At 38.1% G+C, this 16,451-nt stretch overlaps 2 protein-coding genes across 6 annotated transcripts; both read left to right on the forward strand.

Moving 5' to 3' along the window:
- Positions 1-100: 100 nt before the first annotated feature.
- LOC105188174 (uncharacterized) lies at positions 101-4,422 on the forward strand. 3 transcript variants are annotated; one of them, XR_850176.3, is made up of 7 exons: positions 101-294; positions 459-616; positions 929-1,088; positions 1,171-1,755; positions 1,928-2,218; positions 2,312-2,642; positions 2,919-4,422. XR_850176.3 is itself a non-coding variant. In XM_011149490.3 (7 exons), exons 1-6 carry the CDS (start codon positions 237-239, stop codon positions 2,581-2,583), a joined length of 1,524 nt encoding a protein of 507 aa, XP_011147792.1. In that variant the 5' UTR covers positions 101-236; the 3' UTR covers positions 2,584-2,615; positions 2,919-4,422. The 3 variants fall into 3 exon arrangements, 2 of the variants coding, with proteins under 2 accessions (XP_011147792.1, XP_011147793.1); XM_011149490.3 differs by having other exon boundaries at positions 2,312-2,615; XM_011149491.3 differs by having other exon boundaries at positions 102-294; positions 2,312-2,520.
- A 587-nt stretch (positions 4,423-5,009) lies between these two features.
- On the forward strand, positions 5,010-15,541 carry raptor (regulatory associated protein of MTOR complex 1). 3 transcript variants are annotated; one of them, XM_019843610.2, is made up of 23 exons: positions 5,010-5,502; positions 5,794-5,896; positions 6,243-6,484; positions 6,570-6,725; positions 6,800-6,975; positions 7,049-7,108; positions 7,195-7,295; positions 7,962-8,095; positions 8,187-8,570; positions 8,659-8,733; positions 8,833-9,090; positions 9,485-9,628; positions 9,705-9,960; positions 10,139-10,180; positions 10,370-10,515; positions 10,601-10,698; positions 10,778-10,889; positions 11,035-11,189; positions 11,299-11,469; positions 11,568-11,812; positions 11,906-12,070; positions 12,262-12,538; positions 12,715-15,541. In XM_019843610.2, exons 1-23 carry the CDS (start codon positions 5,203-5,205, stop codon positions 12,902-12,904), a joined length of 3,990 nt encoding a protein of 1,329 aa, XP_019699169.1. In that variant the 5' UTR covers positions 5,010-5,202; the 3' UTR covers positions 12,905-15,541. The 3 variants fall into 3 exon arrangements, with proteins under 3 accessions (XP_019699169.1, XP_025155975.1, XP_011147796.1); XM_011149494.2 differs by having other exon boundaries at positions 5,203-5,502; positions 6,570-6,716; positions 12,715-12,904; XM_025300190.1 differs by lacking the exon at positions 10,139-10,180.
- Positions 15,542-16,451: the final 910 nt, after the last annotated feature.

The raw sequence follows: 16,451 nt of genomic DNA on the forward strand, positions 1-16,451 counted from the left end.
GCTACAAAGAACAGACCATATATTCGAGGGTAACAGGATATGAAGAGAGCGATGTTGCCGACCAGCTTTATCATCTGTTGTTTCGGTTGGCAGCACTGGATCATTATTGTTGATAAGCATAGGTTGTAGAATGGCGATTTAGAGGAGCTGTCGTGGATTGTTGTTTGTGCCTGATGAAAGCTTGATCAAAGCAATCTGAAAACAAGTGCGAATGTGACACTCCGAAAGTATACAGTATGCAGACAGTGCGTTTCTATTGTTATTTTATTTGGAGCGTTTGGTGTTTGTTACAAGGTAAAAATTGGAAAGATGAATCATAACCGCTCACAATGTATTTTCTTTTGTATCATGTTGCATTGTCATTGTTAAATCAGTCATATAGCTGTGATCCTTTATATTTTTGTGCTATCATATATTCACTATCTATCGCGTGTATATATTTACTGGTCATTTTGCAGTTACCGCCGATTATGTCAAACTATCACATGATGGACCAGTTGTATTGGGTGGTACAATCACTTTCAGAGCTGATTTGTATGAAGATAACGGCAAACGACCACGAGGAATGTACAGATACAAATGGCAAGATAATTCATTAAGAAAGCATGAATATCAGGTTGGTATTATAATAATATGCTGTTTGTTGTTTTGTAGTAACAGAGGTTATTCAATGTTTCTAGATATCGAACTTTTATTTATATTTTTGTTTACAATGCTAAACTTTATATGTATATGTGTGTGTGTGTGTGTGTGTGTGTGTGTGTGTGTGTGTGTGTGTGTGTGTGTGTGAAGCAATATTAGATAATATTCAATTTAAATTTGTAAATTTTTTTCTCTGTAAAATTATAAATAATTATTATCTTCCTTAAGTATTGTATTACAGCTTATTTATATAATCTATAATAAATTTTGCATACTGTTGTTATAGACTGAAGGAACATCAGATACTACAACATTTTGGAGTTTAAGTTATCCAAGACAAAATAATATTCCTGGCAGATATATCATGGAGATAGTAGTTGAATATCGTTTGTTTCCATACTTGTGGACACAAGACACAAGCGCTCGTATAGAATTTGAAATCTCTGGTAAGCTTTGTTAATAGAGTCTTGTGCAAATTCTGCTTCTATAATATCATGTTTTATTTTTATTTGTTTGTTTCAATTATAGAATGCCTTAATGGTAACATAACTATGGAACAAGGCAATAAAACTATAGCAGGAGAGTATGTGTCATCTGTGAATGAAACAAAATTAATGATAAACATGCGTAAAGGAGATTATGATTTCATAATGAAAAATGCAACATCTATAGTGACATATTGGTTTGTCGATTGCAAGTATTATGGGCAAACAAATGATTTCACCTTTGCATATAATTTTACAAGTCCTGACACAACGCACGAAGTAGGAGCTTTAGTAGTTGTTTCATACATACCTCCAACAACTACAACCATTTTACCACCTACTACTATCACTACAACTATACCCACTAACCTGACGACAGTTGCTCCGAATAACAATATGACTCACCCAAATGGAACTGTCACAACTGTAATAACAACTGCATCACCGACAACTGTCACAATTGTAAAGACAACAACAGTGAAGCCCATGACTACTGTATCTCCAGTCAATACAAGCACAGTAGATGCTGCCAACATGTCTTTGCCTTATGTCTGTTCAAACGCGTCTCTCATTCCACCGGATCCCAACAATACATACGGATATTTTCATAAGAATATATATGTCCGTGGTTAGTAAAATATATCAATAGTATCTTGAAGAGAAATCCCACTTAATAATTTGATTTGAATTTATTTTTTTCTATAATTTAATATCTACATATTAAATTTCTTTAATAAATATTCGGATATTTTCATATATTCTTTAATAAAATTTTTTAATAAATATCTGGATATTTTCAGCTCCCGTATCAAATATCTCAGTGGATGGTACAAATTGGATTCAACCATGGGACATGTTGAATTTGAATGTGACATGCAAAGGATCAGGACCATTTCACAAATGTCTTTTGTTCTACCGTGGAAAATACAATATAACCGGCAATGAAACGTGCGACAACAAGGAACTCTTACACACCTGTAACTTCTCTATCATTCATTATTTTTTGGAGCCCGGTGTTTATACGATATTAATTGTATTGAACAACGAAGTTAGCATGCATACTTATCCATTAACGATAAATATTTACAAAGGTAAGTCAGTAGAAATGATTTATATTGATTGTTCACGCATTTCAATTTATCGATGTGACAATGATAATGTTTATAATAAATTATTTTGTGTAGTTACGACAAAGCCACAGTTATCAGTTATCGTAGTGCCGGTGTCTTGTACGCTCGTGGCCGTGGTGCTGATAGTATTCGGTGTAGCATACTACATTCAAAGCAGAGCGAGGTTTACAGTGGAAGTTGCAGACTTCGACTTTGGGCAAAGTAATCCAGAGATGGAGTACAAAACGTTTGCGGAACGTTTACGTGATTCATTCAATAACACTGTAAGACCCGGAGGCAAAGGAACTATTGTACGACTACCCTATTACGGCAGCATGAATCACTGAAAAATCGTGCGAATTATGCGGCCTATCGCTGTGTAATCTTTCTGTTATTTTAAAGTATAGTACGATCTATTTCTTTCTCTCTCTTTCTCTCTTCCCCTCTCCTTCTCTTTCTTTTTCTCTTTCTTTTTCTCTTTTTTCGCTTTCTCATAATTTTTGATTTCACACATTTTTTTCATTGCTTATCCCAAATTTAAATAAAAATAGAGGATTTGAATTAAATTAGAAGGGTGATTAAGCCGTAACGAAGCTTTCTAACGACTAATATTGTTCTTTACTCATAATTATCGCTCACCGTTTTAAATGAATCGTTAAATAATACATAACGTATATTGCAGGGGTATAAACCACTTAGTAATCCGCAAACGCAGTGACGCATAAACAAGGAATCATTTTCTGAGGACGAGAAGCTACACTAAACTTGCTGTAGCAAGAATATTTGCGAGGAGTTGCATTGCGGCAATGTGTCTAACGGTAACATTTCCATGTAACACCGTTAGCAAATTTCATGGTATTGGTGGCAAAGAGATTCATCTAATCTCTCATTGCTGCGATTAAATAGATATTAAGTAACTTCACTTGAGGATCGACGTATCATAAAAAGGAAAAGAAAAGAAAAAGACAAATCATTGTGTGATCTTACAAAAAAATTTGCGGATTGTTAGATTAACGTTGTACATAGGCGTGAAAGAAATTATGAAGATGTATATATAGGCTGTGAATATATGTAGCGTACAATAGTGTGGTAGAATCGATCTTACATGATACATGAAAGAATTTGATATTTTTTTAAGGTCCCAAACGAAAGTTATTGATTTATAGCCTTTTTATGATTTGTCGTACGTCTTTGCTTTAAATTGTTGTGTAGTTACTATTAATTATAATATCCTGCATTCTTTCTCTCTTTATACTTACATAGAATGTTAGGTGAAATTGTATATTATATTAGCTTATGTTATAGGATTTTATAGGATTATATTAGCTTATGTTATAGGATTTATTATATATTTGATGCTTTTATAAATTCTTTGGTGATCCTTTAGAAAATTATCGATATCCTACATGTCATATTCCACAGGATCACCGGTAATTTTATAAAGACACTAATTAATGTCTTTTCATATCTCTCTGTCTCTCTTAATCATTCACATACCGTAACACACAAATACGAACGAACACAGGCGGTAATTGCTAAATAAAAATGCTTTATTAAAAAGCAGAATTAAATTATGACCAAATTGTGGAATTTTTTTATATGTGGTGTATTATATTTATAATTCGTTGATAAGTAAGTCTCTTTTAAAAGATTTTCAACCAAGCACTTAGATGGGCAGTTATACTATTACGAACGCTTATACAAGATACTAGATTAGAGGAATAGTTTAATTCGAAAAAAGAAAAAAATATATCGCAATATCGTGATGCAAAAATATTGATCTGCCACATATTTAATGAGAAAGAACAAAAATGTGTTATGAACATCACGTTAAGTATCGTTTCCCGCATTATCATCATTCGGGCGATTGTTGATACAAGATCGATGCACGGAATTTGTTTAGTCATTGTTTAGTCATACTATATGTAAACATTTTATTAAAATTATTGTAAGATGCGTGCGTGCGTTGTAAAATGATGCTTTAATTAAAGTGATTGGTTTTAATTAGCCATAATCTTTATTATAATTTGAATATAACGTCGTTATCGAAGTTATACGAATTTACATTTTCAAATGATGCGAGACTCGCGCGACGATTGTTATTGTTTATAACCCAGGACTTCGGTCCTATAAGCCAATCTTGCTAACCTAATAAAATATCATGGAATTCCATGCAAAGAATGTCATTGATTGATTCAGTAATTAAATTATCCTTTGGAGTTTTCTCTAAAAATTTTCCAATATGCTGAAAAGGCGATATCCGTTATGGAACAATTTAGATTTATGTTGCTGTAAAGGTTAATTCTCAGCTGATCGCTTTTTTATTGATGAGTTCTGTGCATCTCTGATTCTACCAAATAGTAGGAGATCTCCTACTATTTGGTGTTATAATGATGTTTAAATGTTTATTAATTACCGTCTCTTTTAATCATCGCTCACATCAATTAAAATTATGCGTAGTTTTCCAGTCGCACTTTTCCAGCTCGTCTAAGGAAATATTTAGATTCTCGCGCGACGAAAGGTCAGAGAATTTTTTGACACAATCGATCAATGAGACTTATAAGTAATCGACTTTAAGGATTCCGACTTGATAATCTCGATAAGTGGAATCGAACATTGAAAAGCAAAATCGAGCATTGGTACATATCGATCATACATGTTGGCCCATCTCAATAATATGGCGACGGCCAGGAGTGAGAGAGAGAGAGAGAGAGAGAGCAGTGGGAGGGAGTGAGAATAAGAGTGAAAATGAGAGAGAGAGAGAGAGAGAACATGGCGGCGTGAGTGACAAACTCGACGGGTCGCGCCTCGTAAGGGACGCTCTTATATTCCGATCGCGTGGTGGATGTCGGTTGATGCGTGCGTGATTACACACCCAGTGTGACCCAGTGCGACGCTAATTAATCAGTGTGATCACGGATACGCATTAACTAGCGCATAGTGCCTGCAATTGCAATCAAACGAAAATGTCAGTAAGCTATGCTAGGATGAAGGCGTGCTACGAGGCGTCTTCACCGACGGCGACAACAATGACGACGACGACGACGACGACGACGATGACGACGACGACGACGACGACGACAGCAGTCGCGGCGGCGACAGCGACAACAACGACAACAACGACGACAATGACAACGAGCAGCACGCCCAGACGGGCCGGCTCAGAGAAGGATTGGCAGATGCAATTGGCGTTTTGCAAGCCTCGTCATAACGGCACGATCGAAGGCGTAAATAACATCAGTCAGACTTGGCGGATGAAGGAGCGGGTATGTGCACAAAACGACATAGAAAAGAATATGCGTCTGGTTCGAGTGACTTAGACGATGGTGAAACTGGTGTTCGTACAAACACTACACATACATCATGTATTGGCGTCTTGAGAGAACGTGGTCGAGAAAACATTATGATACGATATGACGAAATTCATGACATTTAACGAGAAAGTTAAATGCCAGAAGGAGCGAGAAAGGGAGAATAAGACTGATTTTTCTTTCGCTAACGTATGTACGCCAACAAATCGATATGTGACCGCGCACGTGTGTTTTTCTTTTTTCTAGATGAAGACTGTGAGCGTGGCCCTGGTATTATGTTTGAACGTTGGCGTCGATCCGCCTGATATCGTCAAGACGCAGCCTTGTGCGCGCCTCGAGTGCTGGATAGGTAGCTTTATTTACATCTTTCCCTCCCCTCGAATTTCATATGTTATGTAATTATTACTTTTGAGGTTATGCATGTGCGTACCGTGAATAACGAACCGTATGCGGTTCCTTCATACGCGTGATTTCTACGAGATTCCGCCAGGTGTCGGACTGAAATCGAATTGTCTCGATCTGTCATTTGAATTTGAATTTGAATTTTATTTCATTCACAACATGTCTATCGAACTATTCGTGAAATAATTTATATTATCTTTTATAAGCATTTTATTAACGATAAAACGATTAAGTGGAACACTAAGTGGATGCAAATTAGAAGTTACAAGACTTGAAAGTAAATATTCTTTTAGATCCTTTGTCAGTGAGTCCTCAAAAAGCTCTTGAGACCATAGGCTCAAATCTACAGAAACAATATGAACGTTGGCAGCCGAGAGCACGTTACAAACAAAGTTTAGATCCAACTGTGGAAGAAGTCAAAAAACTGTGTACATCCTTAAGACGCAATGCCAAGGAGGAGAGAGTCTTGTTTCATTACAATGGTCATGGTGTGCCCAAACCTACAACTAATGGTGAAATCTGGGTGTTCAATAGGGTTAGTGTAAAAAAGCGGGATTAAAGTTGTGCAATTATATTTTCTCATGACGCCTGTTACATGTATATATCATTCATTGTTACAGACATATACACAATACATTCCGTTGTCGGTTTACGACTTGCAAACGTGGATGGGTGCACCTAGTATCTATGTGTACGATTGTTCTAACGCGGGTATTATTGTAGAATCCTTTCAACAATTTGCTGATCAGCATGAGAAAGAGTACGAGGTAGATAATGTAAATTTTTGCTAAAAATATCTTGTCATGTTCGTAAAACATTTGCATGGATCTAATAGATGCTTTACTCATAGATGGAGAAACAGCAAAATCGAGCGACTAGTGTAGCAAGTCCAGCGGCACCGTGCTACAAGAACTGTATTCAATTGGCAGCATGCGCGGCCAATCAGATTTTACCGATGAATCCAAATCTACCCGCGGATATATTTACATCGTGTCTCACGACACCAATAAAAATTGCAATACGTTGGTAAGAATTATTACATAAAAGTAGTTAAGCAGAAATAACTTTCATGTTCATTGATATATTTTCTTTTATGTAGGTTTGCAATGCAGAGTACAGCTAATTTAGTTCCGAACATATCGCTCGATCTACTTGACAAGTAAGATTCTATCACATCATTGCTAAATACTTCCCGTGAAATAACAGCGAAATGATTATATGAATCTTCAAAATTGAACGTTTCAGAATCCCTGGCCAATTGACTGATAGAAGGACAATGTTAGGCGAGCTTAATTGGATATTTACTGCAATTACCGACACAATAGCGTGGAACACTTTGCCAAGAGGTGAGTGTTTTCAATTATAAAGATTTAATAATATTAATTCATTAATAAAGAAAATTTAATAATATTAATTCATTAATAAAGACACCGGCACACAATATATATTTTTTTCTTAATGGATTATTTACATATTTATGTACTGGCTTCTTATCTTACTGGATATTTTGCTGAAAATTAGATTACTACTTAGCCATACTGCTGGTTGCTCTGTTGGATTTTCGTAATAGATTTGGTGCTAATTTTCTTATGTGATTCTGCGCTAACTTATTGTCAAAGCCAATCAGGACGTTGCTTTAGATTATCTTTAGTGACCAATGTATGTTTTTTGCTTTAAAATTATTGTTTTTGAAGTAAACGAGAAAATATAAGAAATATAATTACATAGCAGCACAATAATTGATTCGATAATTAAAAATTATATTTTTCTGACAATGTATCACAACAGCGACAGTTTGCTTCATATTTATTTATTTACTCGATGCTTTCCAAGCAGAGTTGAGTTCTAGCTAGTACAGTAGCTCGCACCGCGTGAAGCTAAGCCAGCAACACAGCCAGTAGCACTACTACCCTCACGGTAGCAAATCTAGTTAGCAATTCAGTAGAAAGGAAGGTACCATATGCTGGTGGATTAATACGATAAAATAATACAAAATATTGCTTCATTTATAGATCTATTCCAGAGGTTATTCAGACAGGATTTGCTAGTTGCTAGTCTCTTTAGGAATTTTTTACTGGCTGAGAGAATACTTCGCTCTTACGATTGCACGCCAGTCTCCTGCCCGAAGTTACCACCAACTTATCAAGTAAATTTTTTTCCAACTATTGTAGTCTGAGTCCGAAACAGAAGTGTATCATCGCATATCTTGCTCACATGTATCATATGTATTTTCCTAGCATCGTATGTGGCAAGCTTGGGACATGGCGCTCGATCTGTGCTTAGCACAGCTGCCGACGGTCCTGGATAATGAGGACCGTTATGTGCACTCATCGTTCTTCGAAGATCAACTTACAGCGTTTCAAGTGTGGCTCACCTTAGGATCACAGAGTCGCAATCCGCCTGAACAGCTTCCGATAGTTCTTCAAGTGTTACTGAGTCAAGTTCATAGACTGAGAGCGTTGGAGTTGTTAGGACGTTTCCTTGATCTCGGTCCATGGGCTGTAAATTTGGCGCTTAGCGTGGGGATCTTCCCCTATGTCCTGAAATTATTACAAAGCAATGCCAAAGAGCTTCGGCCGTTGCTTGTTTTTATCTGGGCAAAGATCTTAGCAGTAGATAACGTAAGTCTCGTACTTCTCTATTTTGTTATCCGCTTTTTTTAGTTTATAAATATATTATAGTTTTACATACAATTTTTCAACTGTATAGACCTGTCAAGCCGATCTCGTGCGCGACGGAGGCCATAAATATTTCTTGTCCGTGCTGCAAGATACTTCTACTCCGGTAACTCATACATTACGTCTAATTTTATGCGACATTTACATTCAGACAGTACAGGTAAAATCTTTTGTAACAAAAGTATGTTTGATCGTTACATTTCAGAGCGAGCACAGAACGTTATCTGCGTTTGTATTGGCTAGTATCGTGAACGATTACCGGCCAGGTCAGGTGGCCGCGAATCACGGTAATCTCGTGTCGATATGTTTGGAGCAACTGGGAGACACGAACCCACTGTTACGGCAGTGGCTTTGCTTATGTTTGGCGCGACTTTGGCACAATTACGACAAAGCGAGATGGTGTGGCGTCAGAGATATCGCTCATGAAAAGCTCTTTATGTTACTGAAGGACCCTGTGCCGGAGGTAAACGATTTGAATTGTTTTTAACTCTGTGCTTCCTCCGACTAACTTCTTTCCAACTGATCCAATTAAAATTCAGTTGTTTTGTGACCGTGTCGCATAGTTTATATTTACCATGATCGAGCGCAGTGTAAATATGTTAATGTAAATAAATCGGTTTATAAGATCGGCTGGAACAAAACGCAATGTTGAGGCAGACTTAATATAGGAAAGAAAAGAAAGGATTAAATATATTATACTTATACATTAAATTCTATTCTGCACTTAATGACCATCAATAGTAAGATTATATGTTCATAGTTAATCGAATCAATTATATATCATCATCATCCTGCCAAAATTTTTATCATATTCATAGATCTTGACATGTAATGCTGATGTCCTATCATTATTACAGGTTCGAGCGGCTAGTGTATATGCATTGGGTACATTTATAAATAGTGTTACAACCAGAAGCGAACATGCGAACAATATTGATCAAATTATAGCCATGACGCTTATCAATACAGTGTCTCACGACATGTCGCCCTTAGTTAGAAAAGTGAGTCGCTAAATCATAATCTAGAGTCGACTAAGACCCGCACCGTCAACGATGGATCACGCGATTGCTATTACAGGAATTAGCAGTGGCTCTTCAGTGGATGGTGCTGCATTTCGAGAATTCCTTCGTGACGTTAGCTTTAGCCGAGGAGCACAGTCGGAAGGACCTCATTGTAGAGACTCTGTCACCCTTCAGTGGCATGAGACGCATTAGTTCGCGGGATAGATTAAAGATGCTCTCCCCTAATAATACTTACAGCATAGACACAATCGACGGATTCGGACAAGATCGTATTAAAAGGGTGTCGTCTTCGTCGTCCATTAGCAGTCTAGGTGAGACATAGACAATGTGTTTAAGAATAGTCCAAACTTATCATATGGGGTGGTGTGGCGTTCATTTCTCATTTTATGCTAGCTTCACCTATACAATGACGAACGAATGCTGTTCCACCCTATACTTGTGTTCGAGTACTGGATAACAATTATTTGCATTGATTCTTTCGTGTGCCAGGTAATAATTGGGAGTTCGTGAGGAAACCTTGCGAGTCACTTGGTAATAATGATTGGAAGTTTCGTTGCATGTTCGTACATAGTCCATATTTCGTTTTAGTGCTAAACTATTCTCAATACTCTTCTCGCATAAGCTTTATATGATAGCCTCCCGCTCTTTCTTCTCTCTTTAAGTAAAATATTCCTTACGTTTGAGTGACGCTTTGTGAATTTTGCGCTCTGTTGATCACAGGTCACAGCTCGCTCGGAAATTTACCGAGCCTTTCCTACGGTAGCGTGTATATGAAATTATGGCATGGATTGTGCAATCTCGACAACGATCCTCATCCGGTGGTCGGTGCTATGTCTCACAGAGTGACGAATCACGTTCGTAATAAGGTAATACCTAAAGTTCCACTTGAAGAACTTGATTGTACAATCACGTTGAGTTCTTACGAACGGTACTGTCAATTGACAATTTTAGGTAAAAGCGTCCTCGGCACCGAAAGAGGTAACCGAAACGAAAATCTCCTCCTCGTTGTCTCTTCCGCCATCTCCGTCGAATCGAACTAGTTATTTAAGGTCAGTCGACGTCTATATTTTGCAATTTCTATCTAATTTTAGGTCGCAATGATAATTGTTTCTACTTACTATGCATTAGTAATAACAAAGGAGAATCACCACCGCCCGCTGTCAATTCTGGAACAGATTTGTTGCGTTCTTCGAGAGCTCTACCGCATAGTAGTCGCAATAGGAAACCAGTTCCTAATACGGTAACATGATTGTTTTTTTTTTCCTTATGCTTATCACGAAATCGTCCTAGACGATGTGCGAACTTGTCATCTTCTTTTCTTCTTTGTTAAATATTGTGATATAACTGTCAATTGCAATATTATATTTTATACTATAATTGTACAGATATCTGAAGAGACGGACGAAGTGCCTGGATTCAAGACGCCATTGACTACCTCTCAGTTTGTCGAATGGAGCTGCGCACAGTTTGCTCAACCTGCTAATTTAGAAAACGAAATGGATGATGTAGAAAGCAAGCCGTATCTCGAGCGAGAATGGCGGTAAGCTAGTACTTTCTAATTCCGAATTAATATTCTAAACATCTTAATCATTAGCCATTTATTTAGATTCAATTCTGTTTTAACGAAAGATATTGCTCTCAATTGCCAGATTTATACGCAATGAGAAGCAAAGGCACGATGCGAAGGAGGAACAGCTGCGCGCCCCGCAAAGTAAGGTGGAGTCGCAGGTGTGTCATGTGAGATGTCCGCAATCTCCCCAGATCTTGGTCTTTCATCCGTTCGAGTCGCATTTGGCCGTAGCGCTGAAAGATTGCTTCGGGTATGTGAATATTCTCGTCTTAAAGAACGCTCGCTATATTTTAGATGTGCGATGGAGGGAAGAACCATCCTCTCAACTAACTCTGAAAACTTTTTCAGAGTATGGGATTACCAAAGTGGTGCGAAGTTGACATATTGCGCGAGTCGTGGCAACAAGGTGAAATCGCACGTCACCGCGTTAGAGTTCATCAATTCGCACGACCTGACTCTGCTGATGGCGGGTTCCGATGATGGTTCCGTGAGGGTGTGGAAGAATTACTGCGGCACAATCAGTCCTGATCCAATTTTACTTACCGCCTGGCAGGCTCTGGCAGACGTGCAGCCTGCGACTAAGACTTCCAGTGGTGCGTATCGAGGAACGTCGGGGCTGAGTAGGTATACGAACGAACGAATAAGTACACAATTACCGTGGCAAATTGTCGGTGACGCGTTTCCAGTGACGGCAGGATTGGTCACGAAATGGGAACAGAAATCACTCACTCTAGCAGTAACGGGTGACGTACGCATTGTGCGACTCTGGGACGCTGAAACGGAATTGAAGAAGCAAGATATACCGACAGGCGCGGATTGTTGTACCACTTCCCTCGACGTTGACGGCACAGGTTGGTTGTTTGAGAAAAAAGATTTCTAGAGACGTTGATAGGTTCTCTTTGATAACATTGAATTTCGTCAACGTCACGCGCATACATATATAAAACGGTTTGAAAACGAGAAATTCGATTATTGTATCTTGATGTGTGTTACTTGCGCGGCTTAAACGTAAATTATGTAAAGCTGAAAGTTTTGCTTACAGGTTCGATCATGGCATTGGGCTGCGGTGATGGATCAGTTAGACTCTTCGATCGGCGATTACCTCCTGCAGAAGCAAGAGTTATGACATGGAGGGAACACAGTGTTTGGGTTCTGGGCACATTTCTGAGGAAGACATCAGCGCCCCAACTATTCACCGGCTCTTCATCGGGCGACATAAAGATCTTTGATCTTCGAAAAAATTCTTCCGTCAGCACGATTCAAATAACACCGAGCATCGCGGCATTAACGGCGCATGAAGTGGCTCATATTTTTGCTTGGTAGGCGCACTAAATGTTATCCTACTTACGTCATCACTACGTAAAATTTATCTGAAGCGTGTAATGTCGTATAACTCTTTATAAATTATGAACGATTATTTTTTATATTTCTATAAGTTTCTCACTAGTTGCTTAAAGTAAAAACTTATTCACTCTTTCTTTCTCTCTCATCTTAGCGGCACTACGAATCACTGCATCAGCGTCTACAATACCTCAGGCCACCACCTCAATACGATAAAATTCCACGAGGGATTCATGGGTACGCGCATAAGCCCGGTGAGCTGTCTGAACTTTCATCCGCATCGCGTGGCTTTCGCGGCCGGTTTCGTAGACAGTACCTTCACAGTGTACGAATCGCGCAGATGACCATTAGAGATGGAACACGTGTAAGGTCTTTGCAGATTTTTGTAAATTTATAGCGATTCACGTATATATTCTTTCGCGAATTTTATCGCTCTGACGAAAAATTAGGGCTTCGTGTTCGTATCGTGTTTTTCTGCGAGAAAACCGTGCTGTTAGTTCCTACGGTGATTAGACAATAGTCTGCTCCCCCTCTCCTCACTCCGTTATTTTTGCTAGGAGACACGATCTTTATCTGTTACTTCGTGCAAAGGTGTAAAGGAAGAAAGGTAATTGTTAGCTTTTGTGATAAGCGAGTACCGCGAGTAGATTAACCAAAGTATCTCGAGATGACCAAAGAACAATCCGAAGATACGATTAATCATCGGCAAATAGGTGTGTATGTGTATGTTCTTGTTTGTGTATGTGAGAGAGACTTTAACTTCCCTGCATAATGAAGCAAAAACTATCGCGAGGGAGCTTTGAGCTTTTTGAGTGATAATGCTTATGACCTGTACCGGTGAACTGTCCTGAACTCGACTGTTGTGCCATGCAATCCACTTCTCAAGATGAAGCTATTGGATAGACATTTTTACGCAACGAAGGTACTTCAACTACCGAGTAATGATAGGTCCGAATCGCGACGCGAGCTGTACATACGATAGCTCGCTTCGCGTGCATTTTCATATACCGGGAGGCAGTTTGCGCTGATGTCTACATTTCACTGATATCTCTCGATGATCTTATCTACTTCTTGTTTATTTCTTTTTATTGTCCTCATCGATTAAGTACATGTATGTTTTACATATATGTTAACTACATATATGTTTTGAAAACTCTTAATCGTTACTGATGTCGTACAAACTTATATATAGAGAGATATAGTATACAATGATTACGAATAATTTGATTAACAGTGAGATTCAACGCGGAATATATTTCTTACGCATTTGTGCGCTGATTCCAAGTGGCAATATTAGATGTACCTGCTGCACGTAATTTCACACGTAGGGGATTTGCGGATTAACAACGCAGATACAATCACGCAAAATTATCCAAATAAGTATATGCAATATATGTACACCCACGTAAAACCGAATAAGTGACGAATAAATGGCTGTCTGAAAATTGTGATGTGTGTGTGACAGTATTTTTTATTCAATTGTCAATTTGCGAGTAATTATGTGATTTCCGATTTATTGTTTATACAAATTTATCCGACAGGAGCAATTGCGCCCGTGTTAGAGCTATGATAATACGGGCTAGTTTGTTGCGCGGTTGAATAGCGAAATCAAGTAAAAGTATTATCGCAATTGGCTGATATACCAAGCTCTCATATATATATGTGTGTGTGCATGTGTGATTGTGTGTACGTATGTGTGCACGCATGCTTACGTACATGTATGTAAGAAAGATCGAGATACGTTAGTCGGTCATATCGTTGATTACGACGTGGCTGAGTCGGTCGTACATCGTACAATGATACGTCGCGCAGTAAGACCACTTGTATCGAAAATTACTCGATATATCTTTTTTCCGGTATGTGTTATTAACAAAAGTAACTTGTTGCTTTTGCTGTACAAAACTGAATTGGCGAAAAATAGGCCAAGATATAGATAATTTACGTCGAGACTGTTAAATGCAAAATATATAATGCTATGTTGGGGCTGTCTATTGATAATAATGAATTTACAAGAAAGATGTATACAATGTAGTGAAATTACAATTCTCTACTAATCATTTACAACTGACATCACGTCAATAACAAAATATTTTGTTACTTTTATAATATTTTAAGTTGCTTTATACCGTAATTAACAGAAAGTCAGCTGCCTGCGATTGTTGAAATTGTGCAAAATATTTAAAAGACATTACACGCGCTCCACGCTGCGCGTTAGACGGGTAACTCGAGGAAACTCTTTGTTTTCTTACCATTTAACACCAGTGATTGCATCCGCGAATCATAATATGATTATACACCGAATGATTGATTATGCACCGCATGATAATGATGGATTACACACAACTATTATTTGGCTACGTTATCAATTTATTGATTCCGCTCTCATGGTCACTGTCGCTGCCATTTGTAAAGTACGTTTTTTTGCCGATACTCGCGAGAACTGAGAACAATCCCAGTTTCTTGAACGAACGACGGGCGGATGGTTACTATTGTAACGACGGACACATTGTAAATATACATATGAGAAACGCACCGAGGGAGAAGAAGATGCGCGGGGGACGTCCGTGCGGCTTCTATCCCTTTATATCATACGGTAGTTTTATGATTGACGTCTCCGGGGCATGCCCGATAAGACGACCGAGAGATTGAGGCGTGTGTATTGTAAGAGTTATATTTCCGCTAAATTACACATGTACACAGACAGACGTAAAGAAGTAGCGACGGATGTACTTAAGCATCACTATCACCCGTTAATCATTAAACTGTGTGAAAACCGTGCGTTCCTTTTTAACTAAGGGACGAATGTTGCAAGGATTCTTCAAGAAAATTGATCTCAATGTATGTGTGTGTGTCTATAATTCAGAAAATAAATTTTCCTATTAAATTTGTTTTAAAGCTTTTCGAGGAATAGGAATTCGTTGCAATCTTTTTGCTACGTAAGTCGTGTGTTTCTGCTATATTTGGAATACAATGTTAGATGACACAATAAGTCAAGCGTAAGAAAAGGGAAACGCACGGAGATCATACACAATCGCGTCTGTAACGTCTAGCAAGTCTAGACTGACTTCCATATGTATTATATACAATTGATGACAAACGCGTCGCTACATTGTTATTAGCTAGCAATAATAATGCCGGGGATTCGCCAGTTGATTTATTACGGTACGGGACGAGAGACGAGTGGCAATGCGTCTTGAATCGCATTGTAAGCTATTGTACATTTATGTAATTATGTAATCGCCTCGTAGAACGAAATATAATATAGTCACGTTATGCACCGATGTGTGAATAATTCATAAGCGTGCACGTACATTTTCGTTAACTCTCATAGCTCTCATATCGCATCTATGATCATCTTAACATCATCTCTATATCGTACTGTTTTGGCCATAATTTAAGTTCATAATCACCAACGATCTAATGTGTTTTCCTCGCAAATAAGCGTCTGTCATTGCCGCCCAGAGCTAGATTAGTGGAGCTAGATTAGTGGTTAACACAACGCGCTTGTTTGTACCGAAAATATTTTTCTTCGTTGCCAAGTTACGGTTTTATCTGCCTTCCTATCAAAAAATCCTCTCTTTTATCCACAAAAGACCTTACACGCGTTAATGACCGTCTTTGTTAGAACGGGATGGCAGTCAGGTGAATTATCTCTTTGCGATATTGTCGGAACTATCATGGGTAGTTAAGCTATCACGGGCTTTTTTAATGAAAAATGTACAGTACATATAATAATTATATATTCTTAAATAATTCAAATTGTGGCTTTTGCGAGGATAAGTTTTTAACGCAGAAAATAAGGACAAACAAGAGCATTGCGCTGCAATTATACCTAATATATAAAAGTTATGTATTAACAACTACGGTAGGACTTTTATTCGCTATTTCTCC

The sequence above is a fragment of the Harpegnathos saltator genome, unplaced genomic scaffold (genome assembly GCF_003227715.2).
Source record: "Harpegnathos saltator strain DR-91 unplaced genomic scaffold, Hsal_v8.6 scaffold33, whole genome shotgun sequence".
Taxonomy (NCBI): Eukaryota; Metazoa; Arthropoda; class Insecta; order Hymenoptera; family Formicidae; genus Harpegnathos; species Harpegnathos saltator.